Raw genomic sequence first — 19,050 nt, forward strand, 5'->3', positions numbered from 1 at the left:
AAATGAGATGGTGCAGCAACAACATTCAGATTTGACACTCAATGAGCCAAACACAGTTGTTTATTTATTTTCAAAGAAAACATATGTCCATGTCATTTAATTACGATCAGTGAAGCTATTGGTTATGTGCAAAACTGCCTCAACCATGTTCCACTGTCAAGGTATAATGCCCACCCTATGTCAGATAAGCAGTTTTGATTGGTTCCTGAGATTTTGGTTGGGGTGGAGATCAGTGTCTGTCAGAGCAAATGCAACGAGCTCTGAGATTTGACGGGTTCCCAGGCTAGCTTTAAACTATTATGTTATGTTTATGTATATGTTTATAGTTCTTAGCAAACACTTTTGTCCAAAGCGACTTACAATGACACTAGTGAACATTACATTAACATTAGTATAAACAGTTTAAAGTAGTCATATAGCCAACATAAAATATTAGTAATATACTAAATAGAATTTAACAGAATAATAACAATAATCATAAGCATATACAAACCCCGACTCAAGAGAATTAATTAGTTTGATGCAAGGTAAACAGTCTTTTTACTTTTTGAAGACCCCAAATCTACCGCTAGAACAAATGGCTGTATTACCTAATAAAGTCTTTTTTATGTTTTATTTTTGTTTTGACGGGATCACTGTTAATGGGTGTGTTATAACGTTATTGTCTTTAATTACACTAGCCAATCCGTTTTGTCAAAAATTGATTAAGCATTTGGAAGTTCTAACTAAGTTACCTATTATAAGAAACGATTAGCAAGTAGGCGCCGACTTTAGATAGGATTCATTGTTCTCGCACAGAGGACAGATGCTCAGTATCACCCAGGGGTGTGTTTCTAGTTGCTAACAGGTTAGCAACTATGGTTTTGGGAAACGTGCCCCAGGTTATTAGCGATTGGTAAGCGATAGGTTGTGCCCACTTTGGGGCCTACCAAAATCTACCCCAGTCGACCCCAGGTTGAGAGGTAAGTCCAGAAGACAATCAATAAACTCGGGAATACTTAAATTGCCTACAATGTTTAATTTTCAACATGGTGTGCAAATCAAAAAAAAAAAAACTTCTAGCTCGATTAAAACTTGGCGTTGATATCCAAAATCTATTCCCATGACGTGGACACAGTGTGTCAAGTGTCATTATATAGCTTATGACAGTAAAATTTAAACAATTACAATGCATCATACACTTTTGAAAACTACAAAGACTACTTGGGTACCAGACAAGAGTATATGTTCAAAATGTGAAGTTAATGTTTCTCTGAATTTTGTCTGGTCAGTGTCCACAGTGACATCCCAGCACCTTTTAAAACTTTGTCAGGCTTGACCTCTCACCCCTGAATGCCTTCCTGTTTATTGGTCTCCTGGACCAATGCACTCGTATGTTTCCCTTAGTCATCTTACGGCTGACCTCTAAATATGTTTGGTTCATTTCCTTTGTTATTGATTGCTTCATCACCACCGTCCTCTTCCTCGCCTGCTCTTCCCAGCATTCTCAAGGGCCAGAGCAGACCGTGTTGGACAGGTTCTGGCTTTGGGCAGCAAGGAGAACTCTTTTCCTTGGTGAGGAAGTAAAGCAAGGCGTTTAGCCAGGCGTTGAACGAGGCTAATGGTCTTGTTATTTTGTAACAGATTGAGACCATTCGCATGGTGGGACACTGCACACGGTTTGTCACTTTCAGAATCAAGAAAATGGTGCGGGTTACATGGAAAGGGAAGAAGCACAGGGCGAAAAGGAGGGTGATGGTGATTATGGTTTTGATTGATTTTCGGCGTCTGTTCACATACGGGGAATGTGCGCCCAGAATGGTTGACATTCCCTCTGCTCCAGACATCATGCCACCTCCACGGCCCCCTGCTCCACCACTCTTCTCTGAGCAGGGTTGGGATCGCAGGGTCCTAAAGATAGTCAAGACCACACGTGAGTAACACCAGGCGATAATGCTGAACGGCAGAAAAAACCCTAGCAGGTGCAGTGTTATTCCATAAGGTACATAGTCCTGGAACTCCTTGTCGATGGCATCGTCCCAGCAGTTCTGGAACCAGTCCGCTTCTCCGTTAGTGCTGTACCCATTGGCAGCCGGCCCGGAGCCAACTCCCTCCCCTCCTCTGGGCAGATACTGTGTCTGTGCAAAGCGGAAGATGGGGCAGGTGAGTGCAAACACCGCTGCCCACACCACAACGCAGGTACCTTTCACCGCCCGCTTGGTCTCCAGGGTGATCGTTTTCATGGGGTGGCAGATGCCCAGGTAGCGGTGCACGGAGATGCACGTGAGGAAGAAGATGCTACAGTAGAGGTTGAAGTAGAAGAGGAAGCGCACCAGGCGACACATGAAGTCCCCAAACACCCAGTTGTCTTTCATGATATAGCTGGCCACCAGGAAAGGCAAAGATAGGCCGTACATAAAGTCAGTGGAGGCCAAGTTTACCATGTAGATGAGGGAGGCGTTCCAGCGCTTGGTGTGACGGAATGAGCGGTACAAGACTATAGAGTTAAGGGTTATGCTAAATATGAATGTGAACGAGTAGCAGATTGGGAGAAATATGTACTTGTACGACTCGTCGATGTTGCAAGGGTTAGGAAGTGATTGGTTAAGAGATGAAATGTTCACATCTCCCTCCCTGTTAGGTAGGTCCATACTCATGTCTGATGTCATTATCACCGTGTTCTCTCACATTTGCTGGAAGAAGATCTCCGTCTCATCTTTCTATCTCTTGAGCTTTGACTCCAAGCTCCGCACGGTGCTCTTGACCTCCATCTGCCTGTCCTTGTAGATCCAAGATAGGCAAACCTGAAGCTGCAAAATAAACAATGGCTGTTATTATCGACTAAATAACTTGCCTATTACATGATAAGCATGCAGTGTTTATTATTCATCTTGTTTATTGACTCTACCTTCGCTTACCTGCCCATGTATCCCCCCATTCACTTTCTTTCACAATCTCTGGTTTTGTTTGCAATACCCTGTGAGTATATGCTGCTGATTCAGACCCTTTACACTCCATTAACTCTTCAATCAGTAACCACACTTCCCCTGGATATGCTCATCCCACTATGCATCCTCTTCACTGTTCCTCCATTGCCTTAACCCTCATATGTGAGCACACACACACACACACACTCTTTTTGCCCTATGCCCTGCTTCCAAACACAAAAAACTGTCGCATGACTAAACGTACCTCTCTGTCTGTCTTACGAAAGATGAATCAACTATCACCAACGTTCTGCTCTAGCTGAAGTTCAAAACACACATCTATTTTTGCGTGGCAGGACATTCTGAGGAACATATGACACAGCAAGCGCGTGGCCGAATATTCAACTTACACTGCATATGGCACAGGAAGAGGTTTTGTTCTCTTAAACAGTCTCACTCAACTTACAAAAATGGAAAAGTTTTATCCATTTATTATTCATAGTGTGTGGCAATCAGATAATCATTTCAATTTACAATTTATCTAATGCTGCAATAAATTCTTTCCTGGCCACAATTAGGAGCACATAAATACCTGTATCACTTGACATGGCGACGGTGTATCTGTAATCCTACCTGTGTCCTTTGTTCCCCTGCTCTCTTATCCCCGTCAGATGAAAGCCAGCAATGCTCCCCAGGCTGGTGGATAGGCGATTTCAGCTAAACAAATGGCGGAGGTTAAACCCAGAAGGTTTGGGCCACAGAAATGGTGTCCTCGCCTAGTCCTTCGCTGAAGACCACCACTGTGCGCCCAGCGCCCGGTCACAGCCTACCCTACCTATTCTGGTACAGTACATCCCTCCCTCAGCGCACACTAGTGGCCCTCCCACCGTCTCCTGCCTTTCCTCTGTTTGTGCTGAGTCGTGCATTTGAAAACCATGAAAACTTGCCAAGGTAGCTTGGGCAAAATCCACACAACACACATGAAAGTTCATTCGTTTTTCTATATCAACTTCACTTTGAGTAATGGGTCATTTCTAAGTTTATAACAAATTGACATTTTAGTTGGTAGGCATTTGTGATAGGAATCAGATAAGCGATTAATGTTTGTTAAAACATCTGATTTATTCAGTGAATACAAAACAAGGCTGTACAAATTATTGACAATAACATATAAATTCAGTCATAACCTGTTTGACCATGTATATACCCACATAAGCTGTTGTGTTGCCCCAAAATAGTACTGGCCCACATCTCATCATGTAAGCCATAGCAAAGACACTTGTTGGCTGTGACAAGACACACAGAAGCTTGCATTTTAATGAGAAAGCTCCTCAAAGACATCTATATGAATAGAACTTAAGAATGTTACAACAACTGCACCTAATATTACAAGTCAAATAAAACTGTTTGCATTCAAACAATATATTGTTGAAAGGGGGAACAAAAGGCATATAGACTGAGACAATTGTGTAAACAATTACACAATTATTGGCACCCCCTAAAAAATCTTTATAACAAAATGTCAATGCTGTTCCATTTATGTCTTCACTCTTTCAGTAATCAATGACCTCCTGTTTCACTGAGGTATAAAATAAAGTTGTGACAAAGTGACACAGAGGCCAAATGTCATTTTAGTCATTTTTCAACATGGGAAAGACATACGCTTACTTCAAATATAAGGAAAGTGTGTTGACCTTTGCCAGACATATAAAAAAAGAATATGTTCCAATCAACTCAAAATGTGACAAACTTGCTTGGGCATAGATTATCTTGCCCCCATGGACAGTGAGGAGGATGGCAAGAGAGGCACACAATTCCATAAGGACCAAAAATAGCACCTTGGGGACACCAAGCCTCCAAAAAACTTCAAAAGTGACCTCTGTGCTAATAGATTATTTAGAAGGCATGCCAGGAAAAAGTCTTTCCTGTTATTTAATCACAAATGTTAATGCCTAGAGTTACTGAATGCTACACGATGAACTTTGTCTGGAATAAGATTCTATTGTCAGATGAAATGAAAATCGAGCTCTCATCGTGGTTTTGCCGTATAGAAGAATGTCCATACTGAAAAGAACCCCAAGCCCCATGATGCATATGGTGGACAGTCTATGATATTGTAGGGCTGTTTTTTATCCAAAAGGCCCTGGGAACCTCATTACTGTGCATGGTATCTTGAACTCCAAAAAAAACCTAAACATTTTCAATAAAATTCTGTCAGTCTCTTCCAAGACTAGAAAAACAGAGCCACAGAGAAGGCACAAGAGAGGACGGAATCTGGATGATCTGGAGAGATTTTGTAAAGAGGAATGGTCTCAAAACCTTTGCTTTGTATTCTTCAACTCTATGGGATGTCAAAGGAAACAAGGACAAAGGAGATAAATTTGCTTCCCTGCAAGGTAGGATGTGTTCTCACTGTTTTCATTGTGAGATCAAGATAAATTACCATGTGCTTTGTTGCATTTCTGCTGCAGCCAGCATAATTTTACAAAACCAAAAAAGTATTGACTGTGGTAACCACACTCCACTGGTCATAAAAGACCCGCCAGATTATGACACATCTATACATCAGAAACAGAGTCATTAAAAACTATTTGTTTTTAAAATTGGCAGATGATACAAAAAGGTAAAACCATCTTGACAATATTATGACGATAGCAACACATGAAATATACAATAACAATAATATAAAAAAGAAAATGTTATTCCCTTATGTTGTACACCTATGCTCAAGTAGTAGAAAAGAATAATATTGTTAATCCATTCACTTTATAGGATTTTTTCAGTCTTGGTTTGATTTTTTTTTTTTTTAAACGCAGGATCACAGGGAGGACCCAAATGTGACAAGCATGTTTGAAGTCTTTGAAGTCAGATTTCCCCCGTGTCTTTTATCATTCTTGGACAATTCTGCAACTCAAATGCAATACATTCCAAGGGAATTGAAGGTGGCCAGTATAACCAGGCAATGAGGTAATTTTCCAAGCATGTTGTTTCTTGTAAATCTTCCAGAAAAATTATATAGATTGGGATTAATATGGGGGCATGTGCCCAGCAACATCATGCAGCTGACATTCTGAAACAGTTCCCTTATAAAGATATGTTTGAAAATACTGTGCAATCACAAGTCTTTAAGACTGATTAAGTTTTTCACAGTACTTTTTTTTTTTTTTTTGCCCTACAGTAGCAGCAGTCGGGCGCTGACAGCATCAGAGTGCTGTCATGTCTTGCACTTCCAGAAGCATGGCGTCCTGTTCCGTCCTCAGCTGGTCCCGTGTAAGAAGGCGACCAACAAGCTCTGAGCTGAGGTCTACGAACACACCCACACAAATACAACCTTCATTAGAATAATTACCACCGAGACAAATGCAACATTCATTAGACAGTAAACATGTCAATATCTGGAGATGTTTCAGTGGACCAGAGTGTCTCATAATGTGGAAAATGTATTGGAAGTGTTGGACGTATGAAGGCCTCTAACAAATATGTCAAATATGTCACAGAGAGTGATAATATATTGTACATTGCTTCTTTTTAAATTATTTTTTAAATCATATGACTGTTGCCAACAATTTGTACAGCATGGTATTGTAATCCAATTAAATACTTCAGGCTAGTCAGCATTTTGAAGAGACATATAGTTATATTAACAAAATAGTTTTTCACCTTGAATGTCTTTGCTGAGAGAGGTCCGTAATGCCATGAGCTCCCTTAGGCTGAGCTTTTGTAGCTCACTACGGTCAAGCGGCTTCTTCAGAATCTTATGTGAAGAACTCTAGCAAAGCAACATATCAGAACATATAAACATAAAAGTTAAAACAAATACCATAGGAATGAAATGTAAATGAAATGTCAAAACCTCACAAATCCCACAACAATAATAATGGAGAAGACAAAGTACATGAAGAGCTCTTTTCCAAAACGCTATATAACACACCTCCTGTTTCTGTTCAAGAACACACACACAATACACACAATACACACCTCCTGTTTCTGTTCAAGAACACACACACAATACACACACTACACACCTTACGTTTCTGTTCAAACACACACACACACTACACACCTTCCGTTTCTGTTCAAGAACACACACACACTACACACCTTTCGTTTCTGTTCAAGAACACACACACACACACACACACACACACACATACTACACACCTTCCGTTTCTGTTCAAGAACACACACACACAATACACACCTCCCGTTTCTGTTCAAGAACACACACACAATACACACAATACACACCTTCCGTTTCTGTTCAAGAACTCACATATACTACACACCTCCCGTTTCTGTTCAAGAACACAAACACACACACACACACACACCTTCCGTTTCTGTTCAAGAACACACTACTACACACCTCCCGTTTCTGTTCGAGCACACACACACACACACACCTCCCGTTTCTGTTCGAGCACACTACACACACACACACACACACAAACACACTACACATCTCCCGTTTCTGTTCGAGCACACACACACACACACACCTCCCATTTCTATTCGAGCACACACATACACACACACACACACACTCACACTACAGACCTCCCGTTTCTATTCGAGCACATACACTACACACCTCCCGTTTCTATTCGAGCACATACACTACACACCTCCCATTTCTATTCGAGCACACACACACACACTCACATCTCCCGTTTCTATTCGAGCACACACACACACACACACAAACACACGCGCACACACGCACACACACACATACTACACACCTCCCGTTTCTATTCGAGGACACACACACCTCCCGTTTCTGTTTGAGCACACACACACACACACACACACACACACACACACACACACACACACCTCTTGTTTCTGTTCGAGCACACACACACACACTCACACAACACACACACACACATATACTACACACCTCCCGTTTCTATTCGAGCACACACACACACACACACACACACTCACACTACACACCTCTTGTTTCTGTTCGAGCACACACACACACACTCACACAACACACACACACTCACACTACACACACACACTCACACTACACACCTCTTGTTTCTGTTCGAGCACACACACACACACTCACACAACACACACACACACACACACACTCACACTACACACCTCCCGTTTCTGTTCGGTCCACAGTTTATCTCTGAGGGCATTCAGAGCAGCTCGGACTTCCATCTTGAAACCGGTTGGTTTGCTCTTATTTATAGAGGCATTTGATGAAGCTGGCTGTGCAGTCCTCTTTCCTGCTCGCTTGGTCGTCTTCATGAACACACCATATAAGAGAACAAAGCTTCAGACATTTTCTTGCTCCATGTCATAAAAAGTATTACAATTACACTGGCAGCAAAATGTACCGTCATGCAGCTAGTAAAGGGTAACATGTCTATCCTTCCTCAGCTCCATAATAATTGACTAAAATAAAATGCATCATCACAATCATCAACATCATCAACGGAGCCTGGCTAGCATAACCAGAAGCGACTGTGAGACTTGTTATCAGAGTCACGGGTTGGCTTCGATGTGAGTGGTTGAAGTAGCACGTCAATAGATGACGGACAAGTGGCTTATTCAATCATATGCAAGCATTTTTTGATTAGGCCCAGCCTTCTGAAGCAACACTTCAATGGATCGGTTCCAGATGGATGAGTGGAGCTAGGCGGAGCGAAATTCATCTGGCTAGGGTCAGGTTATGGCTAGCATGCAGTAGCCTGAAAAGTTACAGCTTCAATACCCGGCTTCCACCCTTGTGCCCCTTGAGCAAGGCACTAAACCCCGAGTTGCTCCGGGGACAATGGCTCTTGTTGACATACGTAAGTCGCTTTGGATAAAAGCGTCTGCTAAATGAATAAATGTAAATCATTATCATCATCTGTTTACCAACCTTCCTTTGTTTAAAAACGCTGAGTCAGTTCCATATGGGCAACATCACAAATGCCTTGCAACAGATATTATTAGCAAATTATAGGACAAATAAAAGCAGATTCTCTTACTTGTTCCTCTTCTTCCTCCTCACTTTCACTATCATTGATGAAGCAGAGCTGCAGATTCATATGGCCCCTGTGGAGATGTCAAATGAGACTTCCATTTACATGTTGTTGTACACATCTAGCCATCTCTTGCAGCATCCACAGAAAGGATGCCATTAAAAGCAGAAAAGAAAATCGTATATACAGTATATACAGTATATTACCATTATGAATCAGACACATTAGGAGTTGACTGTAAAGGTGCCCCTGGAGTGACACCTGTGTACTACCGTGATGTTAGAGCAGTCACGCGGCTATTGAGGTCCTCTCCGTCTTCCCAGGTGTCCCGGTGGATTCCGAGATCTTGTCCCTTTGTCCAGTCTGGAAGTTTTGCAATACCCTGGTAAAGGTCACAAGACATAAATGTTGACAAACTGCCAAAAGCACGACTGATGACTGATGAAGTAAGTGCCGGAAGTACATTTGTACAGTACAGACGTTTTACATACTATAGTTGGAGCTAGAGGGTCGTATACTACCATTCACGGGCAAGTCAATTTTTGCGTGCTTCCAGTTATGCACTTTTGATTGACACACATCCTCCCCCTAAACGCTCTAATCACACCCAAAGTGCGTACATTCAGAAATAATGCAACCTTATGAAATAGGTGTGATTTATTTAAAATAGAATTAGCAGTCATCACAAAATTAACAAGACCTCATTGAGGACAAACGACAGCAGCTTCACATAACATTGGCTGCATTAATTAATGTCTTAATTAAATTGTTCGTCCAGGCATCTGGATAACTCCATGTTAAGTAGAAACTGCTGGACTGTGTGTCTGTAAGCTCCAAATTAAGGAGGATACTTGTAGCAACCTTCTTTGAACTTGGCAAGCTCTTTCCCATTTTTAATTGATATCTCTCAGTATACCAGGCTTGTTCGCAAACTCAAGAGATTAAGGACACCAGGCAACGTTTCCGTGTTATTTAATCATCTTCGTAAGTCGGTATATGGTTAAATTACTCATTACAGGGCGAATGAAGACTCTCTCGCCCGCCCCTACTGCCTGTAGGAAGAATATCGCGCTTGCAAGTTCGGTGTATCCGACCCGCCGACCTTCAGTCTCACAAAGTCTCAGACATCGCAAGAAGCAGGATCAGTTTACATCCTGCATCCACAGCACAGAGGCAGGCTAACGAAACGCTAGCGATTGTTGCAAACGTGTGTATAATGGCAGAGCCGGCGAAGAAGCAACGAAAACCCTTGACAGAAGATGCAAAGAAAAGGAAAAGAGCTTCAGACCGAGTGAGGGCTCGCACACGTATCGACACGTACAGACGCTAGGGGGAGCTTCATAGAGAAAAAGCATCAGGCTTGCCTGGTGTCCCTTTAAAATGTTTCTTTTTTCTCACGTTAAACAATGTGGTCTAATATAACATTGACAAATATGTTACTTTATGTTATATTGTATTGAAAGAAAACATAATAATATTGCAGTAAAAATTGCATACTCAAATATTGTGATTTTGTAACATGGATACTGATGTTAAAGGAGAATTCCGGTGTGATTTTGACCTAAAGTGTTTTGAAACATGATACCGAGTGTGAACGTATGTCTCATAGCCCATCTCGGCTTGTCCCCTGCACTCCGAAATCTGGCGCTAGTTAGCCGATGCTACCAACAAGGCGGTCAATGGTGGTGCCTCGGCATCGGCATAGCCATGCAAATAAATCACTGTTTTACACCATTTACGAGGCTCAATGTATCTCCACACTTCATTGGTAGACTTCCGAGGGCCCTGACATTTAAAACGAGACATTGAGAACTTTGAAAAAGCACTGGTAGTTTACTTACAAGACGATTTATACAGACAGTACCTTCACGAAGTTTAGCGTTTGCAGCCATCTTGAATTTAGTCACGATAAGTCGAGCGATGAGTAAGAATGAACAGGTATGATAAGGGATCAGATTCCAAAAATAATTCTGTGGAAAAGTAGCAGCAACTGGAATCCATGCATTTCCACGGAAATATTTTTGGAATCTGATCCCTTATCATACCTGTTCATTCTTACTCGTCGCTCGACTTATCGTGACTAGCGCCAGATTTCGGAGTGCAGGGGACAAGCCGAGATGGGCTATGAGACATACGTTCACACTCGGTATCATGTTTCAAAACACTTTAGGTCAAAATCACACCGGAATTCTCCTTTAATGTGTAGATTGAAAAATACGTAGTTTTTTATGTGCACTTTCTTTTACTTGGGTGCATGGCACAATTTGACCCACAGTCAAGAAGCAGAGTCAGTTGTGTACAGCAATATTTGTGAAACAAAAAAGAAACAAAAAATATTATTACATTATATTATTTCTAATGCTAAAACATACACATTTAAATATCTGTCCAAACAATTCCAACCTCCTTTTCTCTCCTCTCTTCCTCCTGTTTCTCAAGCTCTGCAATCCGTAGGCTCAAGGCCTCCCAATGCATGATGGGCAAACCAAGATCATCCTCCGTGTAGTCCTTCTCCCACACTGGTGCTGCACCCTCTGTGTCTTCCTCTGTCTCATCACTTTCTTTTTCTTCTCCCCTCTCTCTCTCTTGCTCCTTCGTTCCCTCCATTGATCTTCCAAAGGTGTCGGAAGGTTTAGAACGTTTCTGTGAAAGAGATGAATACATTGTATATAAGTAAACTTTCCTCAGATTCAATCAGTCTGTCTGGGAAAATAAATTATAACTATAACTACCTTCAATCAGATGTTATGAAAAACACTGGATTAAAAAAAAAAAAAACTCTATCCAGGTTCCCGTTTCAGCACGACCAAGTAAAATTAATAAATCAGAAGCTTTTCAAAGAGATTGGCATCCCTTGTTTCCTCCATAATTTACAATGTCTCATACACTCAGCTATATTAAATCCCCGAAACACAAGGGCAGAGAATACAAGGACAAAGACAAGTACACAGAGATACTACTGAGCCACTCGTCAGATAAAAAGACTTTGTAGCTGTGAGAATTTAATCATTGGATGGCAACACCAAGAGAATGCCGGGATGGTAGCAGTTTGCCCTGAGAGGAGAAGTGCAAATAATGTCTGTGTCCTACTGTGTGTTCTACTGCTGCCTCTTCTGCTGGAGTCTGCTGAACAGATGCCAAGGCTTGAACAGATGTCAAACTCACACAACACACAAAAGAGATGAACAGGGTGTGGTGATCCTCGTATTAACTCAGGACTGATGCTGTTCAGACTTGTCCATCTCATCATCTCACCCACTCCTTGTGACTCCATTGCTGCTGGCACTGGCACGATGAGGGGGGTTCTACTGGGTGCTTGTATTACGGAAAAACTCTAGCAGACACGGTCTCAGTTTCTCAGATATATAGTATAGTATGTATTTATAAGTATATATACTATTTTTATCCTGTGAGGGAAATTTGGTCTGCATTTATCCCAATCCGTGAATTAGTGAAACACAAACAGCACACAGTGAGGTGAAGCACACACTAACCCGGAGCAGTGAGCTGCCTGCTACAGCGGCGCTCGGGGAGCAGTGAGGGGTTAGGTGCCTTGCTCAAGGGCACTTCAGCCGTGGATGTGGGCATGAGAGAGAAGTGCTCAACCACTTCCCCCTCCCACATTTTTCCTACTGGTCGGGGATCGAACCGGCAACCCTTCGGTTACAAGCTCGAAGCCTGAATTATATTACATGCAATGCCAGCTAGATGGCAATTGCTAGTATGATTTCAGAGAAGTAGCAAGTAGCTAAACGTACCTCAAATATATATTTTTATGTTTCATCTTCAGCATTTTTGTACCTAGCCATTCATTTTCTGGTCCAGTTTAGCGGAACAGAATTATAGGCTGTAAGTCTTTATTATAAACTATTCATATTTAAATGTGTTTAATTAAATATGATAATTGACTTTGCTAAAATTGGGTCTGGGTGTTGAAAGTTGCAAATTTAGTCTCTGGTGAATAAAATGATAAATTATTGTATAATGAAAAGTGGTTCCCACAGAATTAAATTATATTTGTGGTGGTAGGTTTGCAGAATTAAAGGGACACCAGGCAACGTTTTCGTGTTAATTAATCATCTTCGTAAGTTGGTATATGGTTAAATGACTCATTACAGGGCAAATGAAGACTCTCTCGCCCGCCCCTACTGCCTGTAGGAAGAATATCCCGCTTGCAAGTTCAGTGTATCGTACCCGCCGACCTTCAGTCTCACAAAGTCTCAGACATCGCGAGAAGCTGGATCAGTTTACATACTGCATCCACAGCACAGAGGCAGGCTAAAGAAACGCTAGCGATTGTTGCAAACGTGTGTATAATGGCAGAGCCGGCGAAGCAGCGAAAACCCTTGACGGAAGATGCAAAGAAAAGGAAAAGAGCTTCAGACCGAGCGAGGGCTCGCACACCTATCGACACGTACAGACGCTAGGGGGAGTTTCGTAGAGAAAAAGCATCAGGCTTGCCTGGTGTCCCTTTAACTTGAATGCAACAGTTTTTAACAAATTAGTGCAGCGTGGTATGATGCTAACCAGATTTAAGCACAATTTAGTACAACCTGGAAATCATTGAGTGGTGGTCAATGTTGATATTGTGGTGGGCCACCACAAATAAATCAATGCCAGAGTGATGATATACTTATAAAAGCCACAGTGTCATAATTATCTATGGTATGGTAAGTTAATAAAATGTTAACCACCCAATTTCAATGTGCTGGAAAATTAAAATTGTATTCTGCACAGCACCTAATCATGGAGCATAAATCGAAGTAGGCCACCTTCTTTACACAAAGTTCTGAGAAAGGATGTTTGACTGGGTTTCATAGAAACCATATTGTACATGATTGGAATTATTTCTGCCTCCTTTTAAACTCCTGTACATAGCAGTTACTGAGAGCTATTTGCACTGTATATTATACAAGTATGTACCTGTGCTGTAATCTGGTATATATGCTGTACTGTAATCTGAAACAGAATAACTTCAAAGACAACTAAAATCTGAACTAAAAAATCTTGTAAACATCCCTTACATTTGAACAAGCAACCAATAAATAGATGTTCATGTACTGTAGAACAAAGCACTCCAACAATTCTAACTTAGAACCTCTTCCAAACTGCTAAGGCCCACAGTGGTTTAGGAGAAACACTGATGAGAAACTGATGTTGAGTCCCCAAATACAATAGGGCTACAGTTGTGTTTTTGTGAACATAAGAGTTCCCCCTCTACACATTATTCCTGGCAAATACAGTTAAAAACAAAATGATTCATACCCCTGGCAAATATTGATTCAATGTTGATTTTCTCTTTATCGATATGTTTGTTCTGACTGACAATGACACTACCACATGTCAAAAGGTTGTAAGACAATGTGGTAGAAACATGGAATTTGTAACATTTTTATGAAAAATGGCGTATCCAAAATTATTCATACCCTTTTTAAATAAAACATCTTTATTTGCATTCACAGCTCTCAAAATGGTTCTTATAATACCTATACGAAGCCTCTCCATGTCTCCGCAATGATTCTAGACTGAACCTTTTTAACAGCAATCTGGGTTTTGAGTCAAGAGCGATTATTTGCCATCCCCCTGGCCTTGTACTCACTTTTTTGACGGATTGAGGTCTGGACTATGGCTGGGCCACTCTAAAATGTTGGTATTGTTCTCGGTTAACCATTTCTTGCCTTGTTTAGCTGTATGTTTTGGATCATTGTGTTGTTTGATGGTCCAATGCTGCCTATTGGGGCAGGTCTGTCGGCAGACAGCCTGATCTTCTCCTCTAAAATTCTCAATTTGCCCCTGGTTTTAGTGTTACCATTTTCTTTGAGTTCACCAGGTCCCATTGTCTGAAAAAAAAACACCCAAAACTAATACATTTCTATAGCTATTCTCCACATTGTAGATGGTGTTTTGGTGGTTGAAATGTTCACTCCATCTCAAAATGGATCACTTGGTCATCTTGGATGCTGATCATGGATCACTCTTCTCCAAACATGCAAAACTCAGCTAAACCTTTATAAGGGCACACCTGGACGAAGAATTTAGCTTTCGCTGAATTTTTTTTCACCCAGGGACATGGCCTGAGATTGGCATTAAAAAAAGCATTAAATTCCAATGACACCATGTCCATTTCAATTGTGGGGGTTAGAAAAGTATTCTTTATCAAGTACTAGTGCTGGGCGGTATGACCAAAAATGTATATCACGGTATTTTTCAAAATTCTTACGGTTTCACGGTATATGACGGTATTTATTTTCCATGCATAATCAGATGTTCACAGCATTTTCTACAAGTTGGGAGAGGAATTGCTGCAGTACATTGAGTAAGGATGGTCTATTTTACTGTCATGATGTAGAATAACTCCACACTGACTAGTGGTAATGCAGTTTTGCATGGCCCCAGAAAATGATGCTGTTTACAAAGAGCCACTCATGATTCTAATGAAGAATCTAATCAGAATGCAAAGACAATTGCAGTCAAAATACAGAACTTTTACTGTGCAAATTTCACAAACATTTTGTATAAAACCAATACAAAAAGTAGTGCAACTTGCAATAATTATACTTTTTGAAAATTATAAAATTTAAAATAAAACCTCTCTGCTATATGCTTACTCTGTCAAATAGGCCTATCAGAAACATGCCTTATTGTTATTGTGTGGTTTACATGACGTTAGTGGTAGGCTAACGTTAACTTCATGTGGATGTGGATGTCTTGTTAGCCTGCCATGAGCTTCGGTTCGGTTCGCTAGGCAAAACATTAACAAAAAAGTTCGTTTTGGTTCACTGATGACAGTCAGGATCATTTCTAACTAGCCAGCTAGTATTGCTCAGTGCATGTCTATAACATGCTTTACTTGCTACCTGGATAATTTCAGCGAATATTCTTAAGGTGAGATGAATGATAAGAACATTAAACTTCACTGTCTTCGGTGGGTTGCTAACTAACATCACCTACTAGCCAGCTAGTTACAGCTGTTAAACAATCTCAATAGAATTTTCGTGACGGTAAATCCCTTTCAATGCAGTATCCCATAACGTTTTTTCTTAACTAAAGAAACAATTTAATGTATTCTGTGCAACACCCTTAAATAAACCCCCTACCTAAGGAGAAATTAAGCCTTAAGGGTCATACTTCAGGGGAAAAACATAAGGTGTTTTGTGTTTACCCTCGCATTGGCACCATGCGTGCGTGTGAAGAAAGTCCTGTCTGAAACACTGTCGCGCGGCGCAGCGTTCCAAACGTTGTGTAATCAAATACACCGGTATGGCGGTATATTAAAAATTCATATCATAACGAAAATATACACCGGTGTACGGTGTGAACCGGTATACCGCCCAGCACTATCAAGTACCACATTATCTTACAACCTATTGGCATGTGGCAGTGTCATTTTCAGTCAGAACAAACATATTGTTCAAGAGAAAATCAACATTAAATCAATATTTGCCAGGGGTATGAATAATTTTGTTCTGTATGTATTTGATTATTTAAAGCCGAGAGACATGGCAGTATGTATTCAAGGTGTACAGCCGGAGACGTTGCTGACCACCTCTGTTTAGATTCCACTACTGCAGCGTCACCTTCATTAGAACTCCCATTGACAGAATGTATTTGCATTTACACTACAAAAGATGTGTGGTCAAATGAGTCTTAAGACAACCTCGGCAAGTGGTTTGAGTGATCGGATCACAATGCATCTTGGTGATTGTTTACTTTACACTTACATTTTAGAGTTGACCACTTGTGATCAGATCACCAAAGACACATTTTAAAAACAAATGTAAATGAGTCTTTGTCTTCTCATAGTCCCACCATTGTTAAGTTTACTGATGATGGACTACAGTGGCTGTGGGGCTCATCTCCAACAAGGATAAGACGGAGGAGTTGAAGAAGCTGGTCACCTGGTGTCAGGCAAACTGTCTAACCAAATGTCAGCAAAAAAAAAAGGAGTTGTTTGTGAACTTCAGAATGAGGCAGCAACAGACTAACACCCCGCTGGAGATTGATAGAACCCAGAGTGATTCGTTTCAAATATCTGGGGGTACATATGTCTGAGGACCTGACCTGGGCTAATCACATACAAGCATCAGTCAGGCCACTGCAGCGAACCTCGTGTACAATATTGGCCAAAGTGAAACCATATTCCAGTATTTGCATTCGGAGTCAAATTTCAATGATTATGTGAAAGAACTGCTATATGGTCACCCTCTGCTTTAAATACAGATTTGAAATACATCATATCAGTCAGGGTTCAACATCAGCAGTGGCCCACTGGCCCAGGGCAAGCAAAAGAGCGTGTTGGGCAAGTTGATGGGCCAGTCATCATCATCACAAGTCAGCTCAGCTCACCTGTGAGGCTAACTGGTTGAAGCCAAGCATGTGAGGCTACTAAAATAAAGAGGAAACACTTTACAGGGTAATAAATTAACAGCTTTGTGCAAAAGTGACTTTTCTGGGCCAGTCCATTGCACTCATCCCAGGAACTGTAGTTTACTGGAATTAGGCAAGCACTTCATTAGCCTATGGCCGGAACTACATGCGACTTAGGATGAGGTTCTTCTTCCAGGAATCAAGACTCCTCATTATGGATATGCCTGCCATACTAATACACACTCAGCACAAGGCCCTGCACTCAGTGGTAGTATTTTCTCATTTTTGAAGCCTGGCCAAGTACAAAAAAAGAGAAGTAGACTGAGATGTCATCTAAGGTGTTCGTGGGGTAATCTTGGATCAGATTATCTATGCCAGTGGGTAGTGGACATGAATTTAAGGCATGCCTACTGGCTGGACACCTTGCGTTTTTCAAAAGTTGAGGCCTTTCAGTTTTCAGTTGACCACAGCCACATAGGGATATTTACATTTACATACCGCAATTATAAAAACGAGAGGACATGTTCTCCGTCTCATAGTCATCTTATTGTGTAAAAGGAAATTAAAGAGATACAACAGTTCTAGGCCTGTTGGCCAAGTAACTTTGTAGCTTTGCAAGGGAGCCCGTTTCATAGACAAACACAGTAGGCTAGCTGGCTGTCTTCTGAAACTGAAAATTCTTACCGTTAGTCGCCAGTGATCCCTTATGATTCGGATTTTCCACCTTGCTTCACGGGAAGGTCTATATGTAAGATATTTGTCTTTCTCATTATTTCCGTTAGGTTACATCGGTTTTCAAAGTTTTTTTTTTATTTTCCTTGGGATTGTTTCCTGGTCTCCGCTAGCCTACACAATGCCAACTCCTTTCCCTATTCTCAAACCTCGGCGTTTCAGTCTTCAAGTTTTCAACTAACCAAGTTCTTCAGCTGAGTAGACCTAGTCTACGTGGCATGATTCTTTAACTTTTTTTAAAGAAAATACTTGGTCAAGATTAAACTAGAACAACACAACGAGTAGCCTATAATTTAGGCTATTGTAAATGTAACGTTACTTCCTAACAAAGACAGTGTGAAGACTTAAGGAATTTGACGGCGTTTCGTTAGGGGTGGAGATTAGATAGAATAGGCTAAGGTGTCCGATTTCACTCCTTTGACAGACAGCAAATAAGCCTGGTTACTCAATGGCTAAAAACTGATAAAAAAATATGGTGTGTTCCAGACCAGATTTTGACATCACCCAAGGTGGCAAAACTTCAGTTGCAGCCTAGTCTAGCTACCATTAGCCTAGGCCTATCTGTTACAACAACAGAGTACAAAGTACAATTTTCTAACAATTTTCTAGAGCTTACAAATTGTCACTGTTCTCCCTCCATCTTTTCCACTCGCCCACTCTTCACTATCACTCAATCTTTATTTTACAGTTTTCCTCAATCTAAAATCCCTCTTTTTGTTTTTAAAACAGTGAGTGCATTTCTCAGAACAAAAGTAAACACATTGCCTGCAAAAGCATATATAACACACTAGCCTAATTAGATTATACTAAATTAAAACTAAATTAGATTAAAACGAAATAATATCTTCTCAGAATAAATTTGTTTCCCTGTTTTAACCTTATTTCTTGGATTGGATTTTTCCAAAACTAAGATACAACTGAAAAGAAGATTTTTTAAAACCTCTTTTTACTATATTTTCCACAGGTGCCAATAAATATGGAGGGCACTGTATCTCAATAGCCTATATAGTCGAGGATACAATGTTATAGAAGTCATGACGATTCCATCTTTTGTT

At 40.9% G+C, this 19,050-nt stretch overlaps 2 protein-coding genes across 2 annotated transcripts; both read right to left on the reverse strand.

The window, feature by feature from the left end:
* Nucleotides 1–42: 42 nt before the first annotated feature.
* LOC143128058 (P2Y purinoceptor 3) lies at nt 43–3,938 on the reverse strand. Its single transcript, XM_076289738.1, has 2 exons — nt 3,540–3,938; nt 43–2,789 (listed from the first exon to the last, which is right to left on the reverse strand). Exon 2 carries the CDS (start codon nt 2,646–2,648, stop codon nt 1,392–1,394), a length of 1,257 nt encoding a protein of 418 aa, XP_076145853.1. The 5' UTR covers nt 2,649–2,789; nt 3,540–3,938; the 3' UTR covers nt 43–1,391.
* A 69-nt stretch (nt 3,939–4,007) lies between these two features.
* Nucleotides 4,008–19,025, reverse strand: LOC143127556 (schwannomin-interacting protein 1). The gene is made up of 7 exons (XM_076289126.1): nt 17,948–19,025; nt 11,300–11,539; nt 9,169–9,278; nt 8,903–8,969; nt 8,025–8,171; nt 6,567–6,675; nt 4,008–6,210 (listed from the first exon to the last, which is right to left on the reverse strand). Exons 2-7 carry the CDS (start codon nt 11,501–11,503, stop codon nt 6,110–6,112), a joined length of 738 nt encoding a protein of 245 aa, XP_076145241.1. The 5' UTR covers nt 11,504–11,539; nt 17,948–19,025; the 3' UTR covers nt 4,008–6,109.
* Nucleotides 19,026–19,050: the final 25 nt, after the last annotated feature.

Source organism: Alosa pseudoharengus, unplaced genomic scaffold (genome assembly GCF_046254945.1).
Source record: "Alosa pseudoharengus isolate Yale_2024_CS ecotype anadromous, Long Island Sound unplaced genomic scaffold, YU_APseudo_1.1 YU_APseudo_1.1_scf_17, whole genome shotgun sequence".
NCBI lineage: Eukaryota > Metazoa > Chordata > Actinopteri > Clupeiformes > Clupeidae > Alosa > Alosa pseudoharengus.